Below are 17,196 nucleotides of genomic sequence, written 5' to 3'. Positions count from 1 at the left end.
TGTTGCTGTTTCACATGAACGCAATGCCCGAGCTGGGAGTTTGCACCTGCCGAGGCCCAACAGCTGGGAACAAGGGCCCGGGACCCTCGACACCGCGCAGGGGATGGGGCACAACCCTTCTGAGGGGGCCATGGTGCAAGTGGCATCCCAGCCCACTGCCCTGCCAGCCGCCATCCCCTGCCTCAGGGTCGCGATGGCATGGTGGGGACAGAGAGTGGGGCTCCCCTTCCATGTTCCCCCTGCCCCACAGGCCACAGACCTCTCCCGGTCTCCTGCTGAGGGCAGGGCGCCATTTCTCCCCGTACCCCTCTCCCGGTCTCTACCTGAGGGGAAGGCACCGTTTCCCGCCCCCCTCTCCCGGTGCGTAGCCGAGGGAAAGGCGCCATTCCCCCCAGGTCTCCCTCCTCCCCGTCCCCAGGAAACAGGCACAGCCGCCACCCTTACGGCCCCAGCAACCCGCCCGTTCAGGGCACGCAAACCCCGGCGGGGCGCGGGGAGGGCGGACCGAAGCTCCGGAGCGGCACGGGGTGGGCGGAGGCGGTCGCCCGGCGGCGGGGCGGGGCGGAGCGGAGCGGCGCGGCGGGGCCAGGCCGCGGCCCCGGCCGTGAGGCGGAAGGGGCGACACCGCCCGGGCGGGGAGCTTTCGCCTCTTCGGAGCGGTCACCGCTCGACAGCCCCCCCGCCGGGCATGCCACCGCCCGGCCCCGGCGAGGCGGCCTCCCGCGTCAGGGAGGCGGCGGGGAGGGACCCGCTGGCCGCCGACCTGCGGTGCAGCCTCTTCGCCGCCGCCCTGCAGAGCTACAAGCGCGACTCGGCGCTGAGGCCCTTCCCGGGCCGCTACGCGGGCGGCGACGCCAAGGACTTCGAGGGGCTGGTGAGTGCCGGTGCCCCCGGCCCGGGGGGTTGTATCCGACCCGGTATATGATGTTCTGCCTTTGGGGTGAGAGAGCAGGCTTGTGAAAGGGCGGGTGAGGTGGGGGAGCCCGGCCTGGGCTGCTCGGGGGGGAGAAGGCGAGGTTGCCCTCTGAGGTGAGAGCAGCGGCGGCCCAGGGTTACGAATAAAGCAGAATTAATTGTTTATCCAGTCAAGGAATTCGGTTTTTAAAGTGCATTTGGGATTCTGACCTATAAGCCCACACTTGAAAACTTCCAGATCCGGTGTTGGGATACAAAGCGTTTTAAGAGCTTGACCAAAGTGAAATTCAAATTCATTTTGAAGGATTTGTATTATATGGCCTGAACACCCTCTGTGTTTATCCCACTGCAGATGCTGCATTGTGGTGGCCTGTTTTCTTTCAGGAGCTTGTTTGGTTATTCTTACAGACACCTTACAGATATTGTTGGTAAATATAACTATTTTATAACTTGTTTGGTATTTGGTTTTAGGAAAAGTGACAAACTTTCCCACAAACTGGATACAAATGTTTATATCTCACAACAGAAACTGATTTTTGGTTTACAACCTATTAAGGTGAAATATTGTTTTGTTTTCACTAGAGGTCTCTGTTTAATCATAATGAAAAGAAGGAGCTTGTACTAAGTGCCTGTCTTGTTAGCTTGCAGATACCCACGCTCTACCAAGCCTGAAACAACTGGAGTCTGTTCCAAACACAGAGAAAAGGACCTGGGATTTGTTTAGTTGGATTTTATCATCTAAGGTCTTCATGATACAAAGTACTAAGAAACGCGAGGTAAGTTTTGAATTCTGAAAGTCTTGATTAGAATTTGTCTTTTAAGGCAACCTTGCATTTCAAAGAGTATTTCCACCTGGCAGAAGTTCGTTGGTTATTGTGAGAGCTTGACAGTTCAACCTGAGTGCATTTATTTCTATATATAGAAAGGGTTTTTTTTTTTAAATAAAATTTTCAGGAACACTAGTTGGAAGAAATAGTTACCACTGTCAGTAGCTGATGATGGGCAGTGATTATGGGTGGTTACTCCCGTTAATGTAGCATGTACCTGCATGTTTTAGCTCAAGATAGTCCAACTCGGGTGTCATGGAGCTAGGTCCTGCTTTACACTGAGAAAGACAACTTTGTATTTCTGCATTCTGCCCCAAAAATGGAAAGATTAAGAGCCACTGAGGTACTTCTGTAACAGGGATCAAAATAATTGTGGAGATTAGTAGCAAAATGAAAACAACTTCTGTTTTCACTTTTTTTCCTCTTCCAAGATCAGCTGATGAATATATCATCTTGGTAGCCAAAGTGGCATGGTAGAATTGTGATACTGTCCTTACATCATCAATTAATTCATAATCACAGTTCAGGGTTTTTTTCTGTAAAGAAGAATTGGGATTTAGCTTTGATGGAAAGAAACTGTCAAGATATTTACTGTCCACTTACTCCTTCTGAATTGTGACGGTGTTGAATTCTAATGCAGAAAGCATAATCAAAATACGTAAAGCAATATGAAAGCCTAAGGGACAGTAAGCAAAATTTCCAGTGAGTAAGCTAAACCCATAAACCAACACTCATATTCGTTCCTGTTTTTAAGTACGAGAAGATCCAAGAACTCACAGGGATGTCTGGGGCTGCGGTTCCTGCTCCGGACTACCTCTTTGAGATCGTGTATTGCGATCAAATGAATACCAAGTTTGCTGAGACCAAGGGAGAGCGGGATCTCATCTATGCCTTCCATGGGAGCCGCCTCGAGAACTTCCATTCCATACTGCACAACGGCCTGCACTGCCATTTGAACAGGGTGAGGCTCCTGGTGTTCCTGCTGTCGGCACCGTCTTCTGTTGGTCATTTGTAGCTAGTGACACTTTAAAACTAGACCCAAATTCCTTTAGGGATATGAAATGTGCTGATGATTTTATACTACTGTTTTCACTTCAGGGTAGGCCTTTGTGGATGGTTGTGTTGGATTTTTCTAGTGCAGCCTGAGGGTAAAAACTGGAAGCGGCATGAAACCCTTTTCTCCAGCGTGACGAATTATGGCTGTCCTTTGCTGCTTTGTAAGGAAGTGTAATGCCTCTGAAAATACTGGCCTGTCTGACAGCCTGCAGCTGGGAAGTGCCTGTGCACAGAGGAGGGGGATAGCGACCCAGGCAATGCAGAGATTCTCTCTTTCTGCCTGGCCTCAGGTTTAGATCAACTAAGTTTTAGGTGCTACTTGCAAATGGAGCCTTCTTTAAACGTCCTGGTTAAGGGAGACATCCCGTAGGATTTGCACCTCTTCCGATTTCAGCGGAAGGGCAGTTTCGAGTCCTGGCTTTTTGTGCCATCTGTAAAGCAGCTTTGATGCGGCAGCTGCTTAACCTTCCAGTCAGCCTGGACCATGTTTTTCCCTCGTGTTCTTATGAGTAATGGCTTATCAGGTACAGTGGACTTACTGGATTAATAATTTTAGCCAGTGTGGCAAATCCTCAGATTCAAAGTTATTAAAACAGTTATATTTGAAAGGAATTCACAATTGAAAAGTACTTCCCTCTTTTCCAGTAAAGCATGGATTTAAACCTAAGTAAAGCCTTGCCTTGTTTTTGGAGGCTGGATTATTTGAATGGTGGCAGTCTCAATAAATCAGTGAAATGCTTCTAACAGCAGTGCAGTCATGTTGATATAAAATACTTATGCTGGCAAACTAAATCCAAATCTGGGAAAGCATGAATCTGTCCACACCAAGAGCTGTGCCAAGCAGCTAATTTGAGGGATGGGAGAGGGCAGCTGCCCCACCCCGGGGAAGTTGTGCCAGGACAAAAACAGTGCGTGGACCAGGCCCAACACGGATCAGAAACGCCTTTCTTAATTTACCTTCAGAAACAGAACTGCCAGTCAGAAAGTAAAGAACACTTGTGTGCTGTTTTTAGTTTGCACTACGGGATTTTAGGATCTATTTCTGCTCCATTTCAGACGTCCCTGTTTGGTGAAGGTACCTACCTCACCAGTGACCTGAGCCTGGCTCTCCTTTATAGCCCTCATGGTCTTGGTTGGCAGCGAAGCGTGTTGGGCTCTGTCCTTAGCTGCGTAGCTGTTTGCGAGATCATTGACCATCCAGATGTAAAGTGTCAGGTGAAGAAGAAAGGTGAGCCTGTTGCAGTAATAATTACATGTAGTTCATCTCTTACTTAGTGCTTCTCGTATTTCAGCTTTGTGCATGTATTTTATCATATACAAACAGTGTAGTGTGTGGAGTGTGGATACCCTTCAGCAGAAACTGGCTTTTTCGATTGACCCCTCACCAAATGTACAACAGCCTTGTTGTCTGTGAAGCTTCTCTGAAAATAGTATATTTAAGGGGTAGAAAATATTTTAGTGGCATCATTTGTTTTTTCTAGTTTCAGTAATACTAGGAAATCTTGTTCCATAATGCCTGATCATGTAACCTGTGATGGTGGAGCAGAAGCATCACAAACGTATCAAGAATGAGCTACGTTAGATGTCTAAGAAACCTCTGCTCAGATTGTCCTTCTGCTTTGACTGCTTCCTACCTGTAGGGCTCAGTCAGTCCTTTGATGTTGTTTTTCTTTCCCTGTTAATATTAGCAGCTCCTCAAACTCTGTGTGGGAGAGCCACCTCCTTTTCACCCCGGTCTGGGCCGTAATGCCATCCATACCGAGGATGACTAGGAGTGGTATAGCCTCATGCAAACTTCTCGGTCTATTCTTGGATGCTAAGGGATTCGGGGGAATACCAAGACTAGATCTTTGGTTATCTCATTCCCGCTTTTGTGATTGTAGAGGGGGGGGGTGTTGGTTGTTTGCTTTTTTTACAGTTACTTGAAGTTGTGCTTTTCTTTTACTTTTCTGTTCCCCAAAAGACCATGTCTGTTCTCTTCCCATGCAGATTCAGAAGAAATAGACAGAAGGAGAGCAAGAGTGAAAAACAGCGAAGGGGGTGACGTACCACAGAAATACTTCGTTGTCACAAATAATCAGCTTTTACGAGTTAAATACTTGCTAGTATATTCACAGAAACAGCATAGGAGGTAAGAGCTCAGCTGTCCAGAGTGATGAGCATGCTATGACAGCCAGATAAGCACATCTCATTTTTGAAAAACAACAGAAAACAAGCAAGAAAGTTATGCTGCGCTGCCAGGATCTGGTTTTAGTCTGTTTCCTGTGAAATAAGGCTTACACTGTCACGTTGCCTCTGTCTCACTCTTTGACACTCCCAGGCTCAGCTAAATTTGCTTTTTCCCCAGACCTGTAAAGACTTCATATCTTTGAGAGCCCCAATAATCTGTTTGTGGCAGGAAACAAAGAGTGAAACTCTGCTGAGTGCAGCTCTTAAAACCAGGGCAGTTTTAACTCTGTCCTGCATGGCAGCATTCCCCCGGCTAATCAACGTGTGTGTACAGGCCAGGCAATCACAGCTCCAAACCACAGGGAAAGGTGTGAACATGGGGAGAAAGGACAGGATTGTGCACGGAGACGTGGGGAAAAGGGATGAGGAATCAGGCATTGTTAGTTACGGGGATTGTGGAACAACTTTCTGGTTTTACTGCGTTGGCTTAACCATTTAAAATACCAAAACCCAAGATAATCTTTGCCAAGGCGTTCATGCATCTCTGACAGAATTCATGCACTTTTCCCTTTTCAGGCCTTCTAGTCAATCTTCCTGGTTTTACACCCACCGTTTTGCCGTCATGATGATGCTGTACCTACTGCTGCTAATACTGATAGGGGCCAGCAACTCGCCCACCTTCATCTACTACTGGCACAGAATGTTTGACTCGGAGAGATGAATTGCCCGAGATGATAAACTGTTATTTTCACCACGTGCCTTAATAATAGCCAAATCTGCAATGCACTGCATCTGTTCCAGAGCTCTGGAAATAAAGGTGCCTGGAGCTTTCCGGTTCTGTCACCGATATATTATCCTCGTGGCATCTTTCCATTTATTCTTATTTCTCTCTTCCAGTGATTCATGAAGATGCCCAGTACAGCTGAAAAGGATCACAATGGTGCAGCTTAGCATGAACCAATTGTTAAGGGTCCATGGGGGAAAAAAAAAAAAAAAGAAAACTAAATGTGGAAACACTCAGGTGTAACTATTTTTCTGTCAAACTGAGGTATGTCTGCACAAGTTGCAAAGGAGGATTTTTCTGCATGTCAGGCAAAGCAACCAGTCTGTTTACAGAAACTGAATTTCGTGATGTTTAGTATGTAGCGATGCAGATGGGATCACTTTTAAAACTGGCTTTGGCCAGGAGGTTTTATATTTGAGCATAATGATTGTAAGAAAACAACAAGAAATAAAACCACCACCAAAATGGAAGAAGTTAAATGGTTTCTAGTATGTCTGGGCTTTTTTTTCGCTTGTAAAACATCTACCAGGTTTGTGCTCTCAGCCATGATCTACCTTGTCCTTGGTTAATGTGCAGATCAGAGTCGGGCCCTTCAGCATCAATACTGAGTAAGGATTATTCCTACCAAACCGCCTTCCACTTGTATTTTCTGCACCAAGAAGAGGGAGGGTGAAGGTTCCACTTACACCTGATGGGCTTTTTTGGGGTTGCAGCTGTCAGGGTTTTGGGATCTGCTTCTACATTTTTACCAGTATTGAATTGTTTTCAGCCTCCCTTTACAAACAAAGGGACTAACTGGCAGTAACGTGCCAACTGTTACCTAAAATGCTTTTCTTAGCAATGGAGTAAAATGGCAGCAGAACTACTAAGGTTGTATTTGATGTCTGTGAGCATTTGTAGTACAATTACCTGCACGTAGACTTTGCTTAGGCCCTCACATGACAACTTGCGGAGGCAAAATACCGCATGTTTGTAAGATATATTGTCCCCTCTTAAGTTTTCACAGAGGTTGAGCTTTCTATGGTCAGAATTATGATGGTTACACTGTTTGCAAAGTGCTTTGGCTTAATGCTGGTGCGTAAAACCTCAGTATATCTCAGATTCATCTTTTCTGATCTTGAAGAAGGGCATTTTGGGGGGGTTGCTTGAAAACACACCTATAGGTATACACCAGTTAGTTGTGCAACACAAACAGGGCAACACTCTCCCCGCTCCTGTCTGAGTCCTTTGATTTTGCTGTTGTTGCAAAGCAACCTGCAACTGAAAAAGGAGCAAAGGACCGTCCTCTGATGAGTGCCTGGGCGTGGGATAAACCTGATGACGAGCCCAGGGATTCTAGGCAAGGAAAAGCTAGATATGGTGCCACAGTTTAAGCTTGCAGTCTGGCTTTTAGCAGTAGACTTGATAAATGCAGGTTTTCATTGCACAGTGAACCCTAACCACAAAAAGAAAGAAATCTCATCACATACTTCCAGCAAATGAGTCTACAATTACTACCTTACTCATTAAATATTTCAAAGAAAATCTCTTATTTCTCTGATGTTGTTCTGGTACCTAATTGCCAGAAATAATGAACTAGTGATCAGGTCTTTCTAACTCAAGGCTGAGAAAAAGTTCATTTACAGCACCCCCTCTTCTTGGTGGATGGAGCTAGAAGCATTTATTCCAGTTAATTTTGCTGCCAGAACAAATTTATTTATTCACCATACAGCTTGCAAAACAAGAACATTATAATCCAATTCCCCATTGCCTTTTACAGTCCATTAATAATGCTCACTGTTAAAGCACATTGCGTTGCCTCAGCCCAAGAAATGTATGTGCTAATTATAGCGTTGATTTGCAATTAAAATATACATAAACTAACAATTTATTGCACAACAGATTCAACTATAGTAGTTTACTCCTTGATATTCCAGTGCAGAGACTTGGGGTTTGAGACTGTGCATGGGCTTCCTGGGAGAATTTGCTGATTTTTTTTGGTCCACCTCAGCACGTTACATATAATGTTGTGCCGCGTACGTGTCAATTTAGGGTAAAACCAGCCAGAAAACCTAGAGATATTTGATGCAAAGGGTATCGTGGTGTTAAAAAGCTTGTACATCTGCTAACGAAACATCTTTTGGAACAGATGGGCTGTCGGAGGGGGTGTCCTTTGGAAAAGGAGGGGGCTCGGCAGCAGTTGTGGGGTGGCTGGCTGTGCTGCGGGGAAAGGTCCAAACCTGGGAGTCAGAGGAACGGAACAGATGGGGAGGAACGCAGCAGGGGTTCGAGGTTCTTTTCTTGGGGTTTCTTTGCACAGGAAAGTTTCTGAAGAGTAAGCAAAAGGAATGAATGCAGAGCGGCCGTTCAGCGCTATCTCCTGATGTCTCTCTGGGCTTTTACTTGGCTTTAAGCCATTCAGCTGAGTTCTTTTCCAAAGTGCGGGGCAATAACATCCATGGAGGGAGCTAGTTCCCAAGTTGATCTTCTGCACCGCCTGCTCCAGGCTGTATCCCCAGGGAGAAAAGTATTGTGGGGGCTCTCATGGCAAACATGCACAGTCCAGCCCTGCAATTAAATCAGCAGGTATCAAAAGAAAAAAGAAAAAAAAAAAAAAAAAAGTGGCTTTTTCTGCTTTGAACGGTTTGAATAGACCCAGAAGAAAGAGGTGGCTGCAGGTAGGGGCTGAGTCCTGATGGACGTGTCTCAAGTGCCCCTCGCAGGGCTCGGAGCCCATCCCTCACCCTCCCAGGTCTGCAGGGATGCTGGGCACAGCCTTCCCCGTGCTTCCGCTCCACATCTGCGGAGCGGGGTAACGCCATCCTCAAAGGCAATGGCTAAATAAATACGTTTAAGGCCCTCAGATTCTACCGTAGCGGGCCAGCAAAATACTTCATATCCTACTCCCAGGCTTGTTTTCTCTGCTCCCTGCTGATTTCAGCATGTGTTCCCCAACGTGTGGAGATGCAGTCAGCTGAATTAACGCGAGTATTGTGCTGAGTAACTAACAATATTATGAATTAACCCAAGATTCGCGTTAACCTCTTAAGCCACTTGCGTGGCTCTTTGAACATGCCCAGTACTATAAAAAATGCTAATGGAGAATGAATTGGAATTTCCTCCCGAACAAAGGACCGCTGTGTCTGAAGCAGGCAGCCCAGGGTGAGGTCGAGGAGTTGTAAAACATAGAGCTACCTGTGCTTATTACTATGTTCGTTGCATTACTCTGGTGAATATTAAGGAACTTTTACCGAGTCAGACAAATCTGATCCCGCTGTGACTGCAAAGAGAAGCGTGGCGGCTTGTGTTTCCTGGGGGGAAGGGGAAGATTTTGGGGAAGTAGGAGAATTTTCCTCCTGTAAGGGGAAATAGATAATATATATAAAAAAATAATTTTTATATGGTTTTTTTTTTTAACATTTTAATACATGTGTGTATATATGTGTGAGTGTGTATATATATATATATATACATGGAGAGATCTCAGGAGCCAGCTGAGGAGGAGGGCAGGTGCTGTTGGAGACCAGGGGCTCGAGGCGATGTGGGGAGAGAGGGAGCCACCGCAGAAAGCAGGACCACCCCCCGGGGCGAGACTCCGGGTTTCACACTCCTGATGAGAGATGTGAAAAATCTTTTGCTCTCTAAAGTACAAACGGATTTAAGAAACGCAGAATTAGAAACACGGGGACATTCAAACCAGGCCCGAGCTTCGGTCCATCTCTGGATGATCCTCGGTGACCTGGAGAACACCTGCCCCAGCTCCCCGGAGAGGTGCTGCCCGCCTGCCCGCTCCCCTTTTCTGCGTACGTTGGGCTTGGCAGCATCCTCTTCTCGTGACATTTTCCTTCTATCATGAAAGCTGTCACTTTGGGCACCTTGCCCACACTCCGGGCTTCCCAAAATGTCAGCCTTGAGCACCAGCAACGGGAGGGAAGGTATCCAGGGGCAGGCAGGAGGAGCAGCGCCGGGGTGCCTGCAAGCATCCCGAGGGATGTGCCGTGCTTCCCCCAAGGACCAGGGTGCGTATCCTTGCCAGCACCCCGATTTTTCCTACTCCTTACCTAAAGCCAAACCTGCTTCTGCCCTCTCATTGTACCCATGGGGTGTAACGGTGGTGGGTCTCTCCCACAAGGGAAAAAGTGCTTCTTGCTCCTCAGAGAAGGTCTTCGAGCTCTCCTGCTGCTGTGCAAATGGGGACAAGTGGCCTTAAGTGCGCAAGCAACACTGGACCTGTTCTCTCCCACTCAACAGAAAGCAGATGAAGAATGGTTTCAGGAGATGAAAGACGCTTTCCTGCTTATTTGAGGCCTGGCTTGCCAGAAAACCAACACACCTTCAAGGTCTGCCTGCCATTAGCGATCACCAGTAATATAAACAGAGAGACCAAATGAGTGTCTGATGAATAAATTAGCTTCCCCTCCACAAGTTATTCCCATCACCTTACAAGAAACTCTTTTTTGCACTGGTTGAGCCGAGCCAGCCTGGCAGCAGCAAGCCCCGCTCCCGTTAGCGTTGCGTAATTAACCTCAAGCAGAACGAGCCCAGGAAAGCCAAACGGCAATTACGCATCTCATTGGAGTTTGGACGCTGCCTAAAGGGCTCACGCTAATCCCCACCAGCCGGTCTGCGCTCCTGCAGCTCTAATTGATTTTTTTTTTTTCTCCTTGGGCAGCATGTTTAGCATAAATGATACTTAGCGTGGGGAAAGGCAAGTGTTCGACACCCATCCACAGCTTGGCATCACCCCGAGCACCGTATCCTCACTGCCCAGCCTCAGTCAACTTGCAAGCATCGGTTGCCACCTCTGCAATTTTAATAATTTATTAGCTGGGGCACTGGGAGGGCAGTCCAGATCCTTTTTCTCCTCTTGAAGACAGGGTCGAGAAAGCCCCCTCTGTGCCCAAAGGAGATTTGCTTTCTTGGGGGGGGGAGGAGACATCTCCCAGCTTCCCTACGCACGCAACCACAGCAAGTCAAGAATTGTTTTTAAAACAAAGCTCTTTCATCCTGATAAAGTCCAGATGCTCCTTCAGAACTGCAGTCACCACAGAAATGCCCAGGGAGCTGCCTCCTGCCAAGTCCAGAGCTCCTGAGCTGCCCAAAGATTTCACAAAAACAAAAAACCCCTCACCTGGCTCAAGACTATATTTCTCTTCAAAAGCAAAAAATGCGTTTAATAACAACCAGCAGAGAATGAACAAAGAGATAATCTACTATTTCTAGTTACACGGAAGGGAACAACACAGTTGGATAAAGCCACCTCTTCAATCCACACCCAGAGAAGAGGCCTCCACCTTCACAAGCAACATCTGGCACGGTGGTGAAAAGCAGAAAATCCATTTTACTCACCACAGCTCAGTTGATCCCCTCCAGCAGCCTCCCTTGCCCTCACAGTGCAGCCAAGGACCATCAGCACCCACCTGGCACCCATGGGTGCTGATAGGCCCCTCCACCCACAGGTGGTTTCCCATCACCTTCCTCATTGGGACACCCCAGGCATCACCTGTGGGGTGGCTGCACCCACCCTGCTCGGGGCAGAGATGAGGTGCTGGTGTTGGGTCAAGCCATTAAGGTAAAGAAAACGTGTAGAAATGAGAGAGGGGAACACAGAGAGGAGAAAATGTGGAGTTTGCTCCCATCAGCCTGTGCCAGGTGCTGGGGACACCCTGGCCTGTGGTCTGAGACCTGCCAGCTCATGCCCTGGAGAGGGGTTGGGCTATGTCACCTTCTGGTTACCCCAAATTCTCTCTCTCCTGGTCAACCCTCTGTCCTAGAGAGCTGCTATGTAAAGATGTGTTCCTACCACCCCCTGCATGCCAGAACAAAGCAGCAGGGACTGTTTTCCCTTCTGACTGTGTCCAAAAGGGAGAAGAAACCCTGTCCCATCCCATCCCATCATGTCTCTTCATACCCCTCTTGCCCAAGCCCCTCCATCCCCACATCACCTTCTCCCTTCCCACCACAGAGGCAGACATGGGGGACTAATGCCCACTCCCCAGAGATGTAGATCCTTCCCAGGGCTTCACATGCAGCCATGGGAGAGCCAGGTAGGCTCTGAGCCAGCAGAGCCAAGATTTCCAGAGAGTCTTTCCTACAGCGGATGGAGAAAATGGAGTAAAACCTGTGATCACACCTTTGCAGCCTCTCAGGGTGACACCACATAGCGCTGTGCATCTGTGCAGCTCCACACTTTGGTGTAGGTGCAAAGGACACTTATAGATTGGCTGCCCTGGGAGATGTGGCCCTGGACCATGGAGGAGCCAGCGTGTCTCCTCCCAGGGGTCGATGCTGGAAGTGTGGCAGATGCTTGATCCCAGAATCAAGGCTAGAGCATGTGTAAGGTACAAAAAGGATGGGTTTCTACTTGTCACGGGGCTGCCAGGATATGGAAGAATGACCGTAAATACCTCCAAACGTTTTTTACCCTGAGTACAGGCAGGAGACACAATCCCAGTTCCTGGCCAGAGACCCTCACCCACCAAAGCTGTGTGGCAAACCTCCTTATGACAGTCTCCAGAACGATCCTATGGGAAAAAGCAGCCCCGAGAGCTGTGGCTCCCATCTCCTTGTGGGTATGTCTCTTCAGCAGACCGTGTTGACAGTTGTCCCATTTGAGCCCCCTGATGCCACCCCACCATTTACAGCACCATCCTTGATGTTGTTCTCCAAGACTGAGACAGGTTTGTGTCTCTCATGCCTGGTAATGGCTGTTTCAATGCCCCTGAGACACAACTGCACGTCCTCGCGAAAGGAGGGGGTATACAGTCCATAAATGACAGGGTCAGTGCAGGTGTGCAGCAAGCCAAAGAGAAAGAAGCTGTGGTTGATATACTCCGGCATCTTCTGGATCATGGCTGGCTGGAACCAGTACCACAAGCCCAGGAGGTAGTATGGGGTCCAGCAGATGATGAAGGTGGCAACAATCACTATGGTCATCTTGAGAGTCTTCATGCGTGCCTTGGAGATGTGGTCATTTTGATTTCCTATCAAACCTGCCAGGGAGAGTCAAAAAGATAGCTGGAGATGGGAGAAAACCAGAACATAACCATTTATGACTGTGCTTCTGCCAGAGAGGGGAGACCATCTCATGGTCTGGTCCATGGCCCGCAGGAAGCAGAAGACAGCAAGGAGAGAGGTCAAGAAGTTTGTGTAAAACCCCTTAGCTGCGTTACCCTTCAAAGGGTGTTGGGACAGACCCAACAACGCTCCAGGCTGGAGCAGGTTCATAGAGTCATGGTGGACACTAAAGGGCTGGGACCTGCTTACCTTTGTTGATCTTCAACTGCTTACTGATCTCCCAAATGATTCGGATGTAGCAAACGATCATGACGCTCAGAGGGGTGATGTAGAGGGTGGTGAAGGTGAACATGTTGTAGACGGTTTCCTCCCAGTGCGCTCGGAAGCTCCCGTGAGTAACGCACTGGGTGAAGTTCCCTCCCGGGGCCGTGTGCAGGTGAAAGAGGAAAAGCTGAAATGGCGAAGCAAATAATAACTCAGAGAGGCTTTGGAACAGGGCACCACGTCCTGCAGAGGCTCCTGGCTGTGCCTGGAGAGCACGTCCCTGACGCTGTTGGACTGGGAGAGGCACTCTGGGCACCCAACTCATGGCTACGGCCAGGATGGATGGGGTTTGATGGCTGTGAAATCCCATTTTCTGGCCATGCCAAATGTTATTTTGCTCAGGAACTGCTCAGGTTTGTCTTGGTCTGCTCCAGCATGTTTTACAGTGGTGCAGTGATGCATTTTTAGGAGAAGATAACCATGTGCATGAGGAATAAAAAATAGCGGACACAATTTTTTCCCAGCCCTTAGTGTAACACCCTGATGGTGTTGCAATGAATGGGTGCTACAAGGAAGGTGCAAATCGGTGCTGAGCACCCACCGCAGCAACCACGCTACTTCGCGCAACAAAGCCAAGCCGGTGGTGGTGGAGCCCGTGGATTGGGATGGACTTTTTGGGGCTGCCAGGATGGGGAAGCCCTTCTCCAAAACCACCCCAGCCAGGGCAAACCAGACGGGAAGGGCACCGAGCCCTACCTGGGGTGAAGCCAGGAGCACGCTGCCGGCCCAGGCAGCACGGAGCAGCAGTCCATTGCGGCGGCGAGCGCGGGAGAAGGGGTGGAGGACGGCTGCGTGCCGGTCCAGGCTGATGACCACCAGCACCAGGGCGGCCGCGTACATGGCAAAGAGCTTGAGGAAGTTGAGTAGCTTGCAGGACACGTCCCCTCCGTACCACTGCACCGTCACGTTCCACGCTGCGTCCAGGGGCATCACCGCCACCGTCACCAGCAGGTCGGCCAGCACCAGGCTGAGGATCAGCGGCCGCACGTGGGATTTCCTCCTCTTCCTCAGCAGGCTGCCGAGCACCGCCGCGTTGCTGCCCGCCGCCAACAAGAAGAAGACGGCCGTGACGATCACGCGGACCCGCGCCGCTTGCGTGAACCGGGGCTCAACCCAGCGCTCGGGGCAGCCGGAGGCTGAGACGTTGGTGTCCCCCTCCGCGGTGGGGCAGCGGGGAGCTGCGGGGAGCTGCTCGTCACTCATGCCCCGCTGAAAAGCAAGCGGCAAAGTGAACCCCCGCTGAGGGGCTGTGTAGTGTGCTGCAGCTTCAGTGTGACGAGAAACGGGGAGAAGATGGGATCTGCACTGAAGGCACCAGCAGTGACCTGCCAGTCCTGCCCGTCCCTGCCTGTCCCCTCCATGTTGCCGGTTTTGCCGAGCCGCCGCATCCCCTGGCCGCAGTGACGCTGCCCGGGTGCCCTCTTTGGCTCACCCCCCTGCCGTAGCTATAGCAATTGCTCGCACAGACATATATTTTTAGCTCTTTGCAAGGCGGTCGAGCAGCTGGGAAGCGGGAGTGGTGGCCAGGACCACGGGACGAGCCGCTGCTCGCCAGCACCCAGACGGGAACGGGTCACGCCGGAGCTGGCTGCGTCTGTGCCGGGGGCAGCCGTGCTCGGTTCAGGGACTCGTCCTTCCAAAGGGGCTTTGCAAGCAGGGCTCAGCTTTTTAAAAAGCAATTTCCACGAGTGTGTTAAACCTTCATGGTCCACCTCCATCTCCAGCGCTGGACCCAGGGCAGCGGTTGGGAGTGCCTGGGGGTGGCCCGGAGGGGAGAAGGGGCATCCCGTGCTGTCTGAGGACTGACAGCGGCTCTTGGGAGAGGATCACGGTGGCATTTAGGAGCCCGGACCTTCCCAGGACTCGGGCAGCACCGGCTCGACACCTCCGTCCCTTTGTCTTTGGGAGGGAAAGCAGGAGGAGGTGAAGGTAGAAACAGACCCACACGGGGGGTGCTGGGGGTGATGAGCGGCGTGGTGCTCCCCCACGGCTTGATTTAATTGCCCTTTTCCCCCCGAGCACAACCAGCCTGGGGACAACTCACATTTCAAGGGCAAATACTTTCAGCTTCCAGGCACACGAGCTGTTAACAGTCCCAGCCGCGGGTAGGTCTCTTACTCTTTCGAGCACCTTCTGGTTTGCTGATACCAAAATAATTCATCCCCCACCTTCGCACAAATAAAACAAGCCGCAGAGATCTAAGCTGTCTCCCCAGCTCTGCGGGGTGGAGGCGCCGACACCTTGCAGCAAACCGCCCTCCTCCAGCCCCACCGCCCGCACCCCGCGACCCTGAGAGCGAGCCCTCTTGCTGCCTTTACCCCCCCCCCCCGACACGCTCCCCACGGACCACCCCAACAAACAAGCAGCGAAAGGAAAAAAGCAGTTAAAAAGTACCGAGCCTCTTGCTGGCTGTCTGGGAGAAACAAGGGGAAAGCCATGCCGAGGTCTGGATTTGTCCCAGCTGATGGGAACGTACCTGGCACCGAGCGAAGCCGCTCCTTGTCTTCCCCTCTGCGTCTCCCACGGCCGTGGCGCCAAGTCAGGATGCTCCAGAGCGTCTTTGCATCACATCCCTGCAACAAACCCCTCGAAACAGCAAAATTTCCTCTTGCCGGCGGCCGAGCCGGGAGCTACGCTGTTTTTAGCGCAGGCGGATGCAGGCATCTGGAGAAGGCAACGCTCATGCGAACATCCCCCGCACCGGCAAAGCAGGAGCGGGGTGCGCAGAGGTGGGCACCTCCGGGGCAGCCCGGCTCAGGCAGCTGCCGGGGTTTCACCCCCAGGTAGGGGCCGGCACCCCTGCCCTTGCGGGCTTAACGAGCTGCCCTCTTTCGGGCTTAATGAGCAGGCAGCGGGGATGATGACAAAGCCGCCGTATTGCAAGAAATGGCCACGATTCAAGACGTCGTGGCCAAATGTGGCCCCGTCAGGGATAAGTGCCAACACTCCCTGCATCGGTTTTCTATAAATACAGGAAAATGAGTTAATTATCCCTGGAGTTAGTGATGAACGTCCCGTTGCTCAGACAACCAGGAGACTCGCAGTACACACAGACACACAGACACACACGCCCCAGCGACGTTCCTGGATCACACAGGTCCGTGGGAGCATCACGGATGAACACAGGTACGTGCCTGGACTGGAAATGCTGTATGGAGGGAATTAATAAGGAGAAACTTGGGTCATTTTGCCATTTTAATGAATATACTCCTTCCTCTGCGCTCTCATCAGTTCCCACCTTGTTCTTTTTGCATTTCTTTCAGCGTAACGCAGTGACAGCTTCGATGCGAGGCACGAAACCCTGGGAGGGACAAAGAGCTCACAAGGGCTTAAAAAATACAAGGTGCAATGCAAGGCAGGCAGGGAAAGCGAGGACACCCTGCTCCTCCGGCCAGCCGAAGGAGAAGAGCTGTGGGGATGACAGAGGGCCAGCCCCGCTGGGGCCAGCGCTGGCAAACGCGCTCCCGGGGGCACCACGGGGACTTTAATGACACGCAGACCCGCACATCTCCCGGTCTATTAAATTAAGAAGTACATGGCGTACAGGGGGGCTGCAGGTCCCAGGCTGGCGGTGGTGGCTCTGCCTTGTTCCCCAAGAGGACGAGGGTTCATTTTCTGGGAGAGGTGTTGGGATGGGGGGGGGGGGCGGAGGTTTGCACCATCTTTGAGGCTGCTCTGTTTGCAGGAGTGCTCCTGGGCACAACAAAAAAAGGAGGATTTTATCCCCCTTTGTGAGTTTAAGAATCAAATTGTGTGGCGGAAAGACCGGATCCCGAGATCCAGGAGATGCTGCAGGCGCTGGACCACGTCAGCCCTTGAGGCATCACCGTCCATCGGAGTGCCCTGAACCCTCCATCACTTCCGCATTTAACTGCCCCAAGGGATCAGGCTGGAAACTCTCTGCTCCGAGCCACAGAGAGCAATGTATGCATTCAAAGCGCTTTCCATCTGAGGGGAAAGAGAAAAGCAGACCCACCCCTGGCACTGCCAGCCCTCCTCCCAAAATGGGGTCTCACGCGCTGAGAGCGAAGGGACATCATCCTGCCAAGACCCAGTTTCAAAGCTGCTTAACAGCTGGCATCGGCCGCATCCCTCCGGAGGGGGATACCCGCTCCCCCGGTCCTG

The 17,196-nt window shown here is 50.7% G+C and overlaps 2 protein-coding genes across 2 annotated transcripts; one reads left to right on the top strand and one right to left on the bottom strand.

Annotated features, from left to right (window-relative positions):
* Positions 1–532: 532 nt before the first annotated feature.
* On the top strand, positions 533–5,811 carry PARP16 (poly(ADP-ribose) polymerase family member 16). Its single transcript, XM_075764489.1, has 6 exons — positions 533–874; positions 1,557–1,691; positions 2,497–2,703; positions 3,855–4,026; positions 4,788–4,929; positions 5,544–5,811. The coding sequence occupies exons 1-6, from the start codon at positions 689–691 to the stop codon at positions 5,686–5,688; spliced, it is 987 nt and encodes a 328-aa protein (XP_075620604.1). The 5' UTR covers positions 533–688; the 3' UTR covers positions 5,689–5,811.
* A 5,072-nt stretch (positions 5,812–10,883) lies between these two features.
* LOC104632340 (gonadotropin-releasing hormone II receptor) lies at positions 10,884–16,623 on the bottom strand. The gene is made up of 4 exons (XM_075763981.1): positions 15,548–16,623; positions 13,768–14,280; positions 12,997–13,198; positions 10,884–12,722 (listed from the first exon to the last, which is right to left on the bottom strand). Exons 2-4 carry the CDS (start codon positions 14,272–14,274, stop codon positions 12,313–12,315), a joined length of 1,119 nt encoding a protein of 372 aa, XP_075620096.1. The 5' UTR covers positions 14,275–14,280; positions 15,548–16,623; the 3' UTR covers positions 10,884–12,312.
* Between the last annotated feature and the right edge of the window lie 573 nt (positions 16,624–17,196).

The sequence above is a fragment of the Balearica regulorum genome, chromosome 12 (genome assembly GCF_011004875.1).
Source record: "Balearica regulorum gibbericeps isolate bBalReg1 chromosome 12, bBalReg1.pri, whole genome shotgun sequence".
Classification (NCBI taxonomy): Eukaryota; Metazoa; Chordata; class Aves; order Gruiformes; family Gruidae; genus Balearica; species Balearica regulorum.
This window is presented reverse-complemented; position numbering and strand designations above follow the sequence as displayed.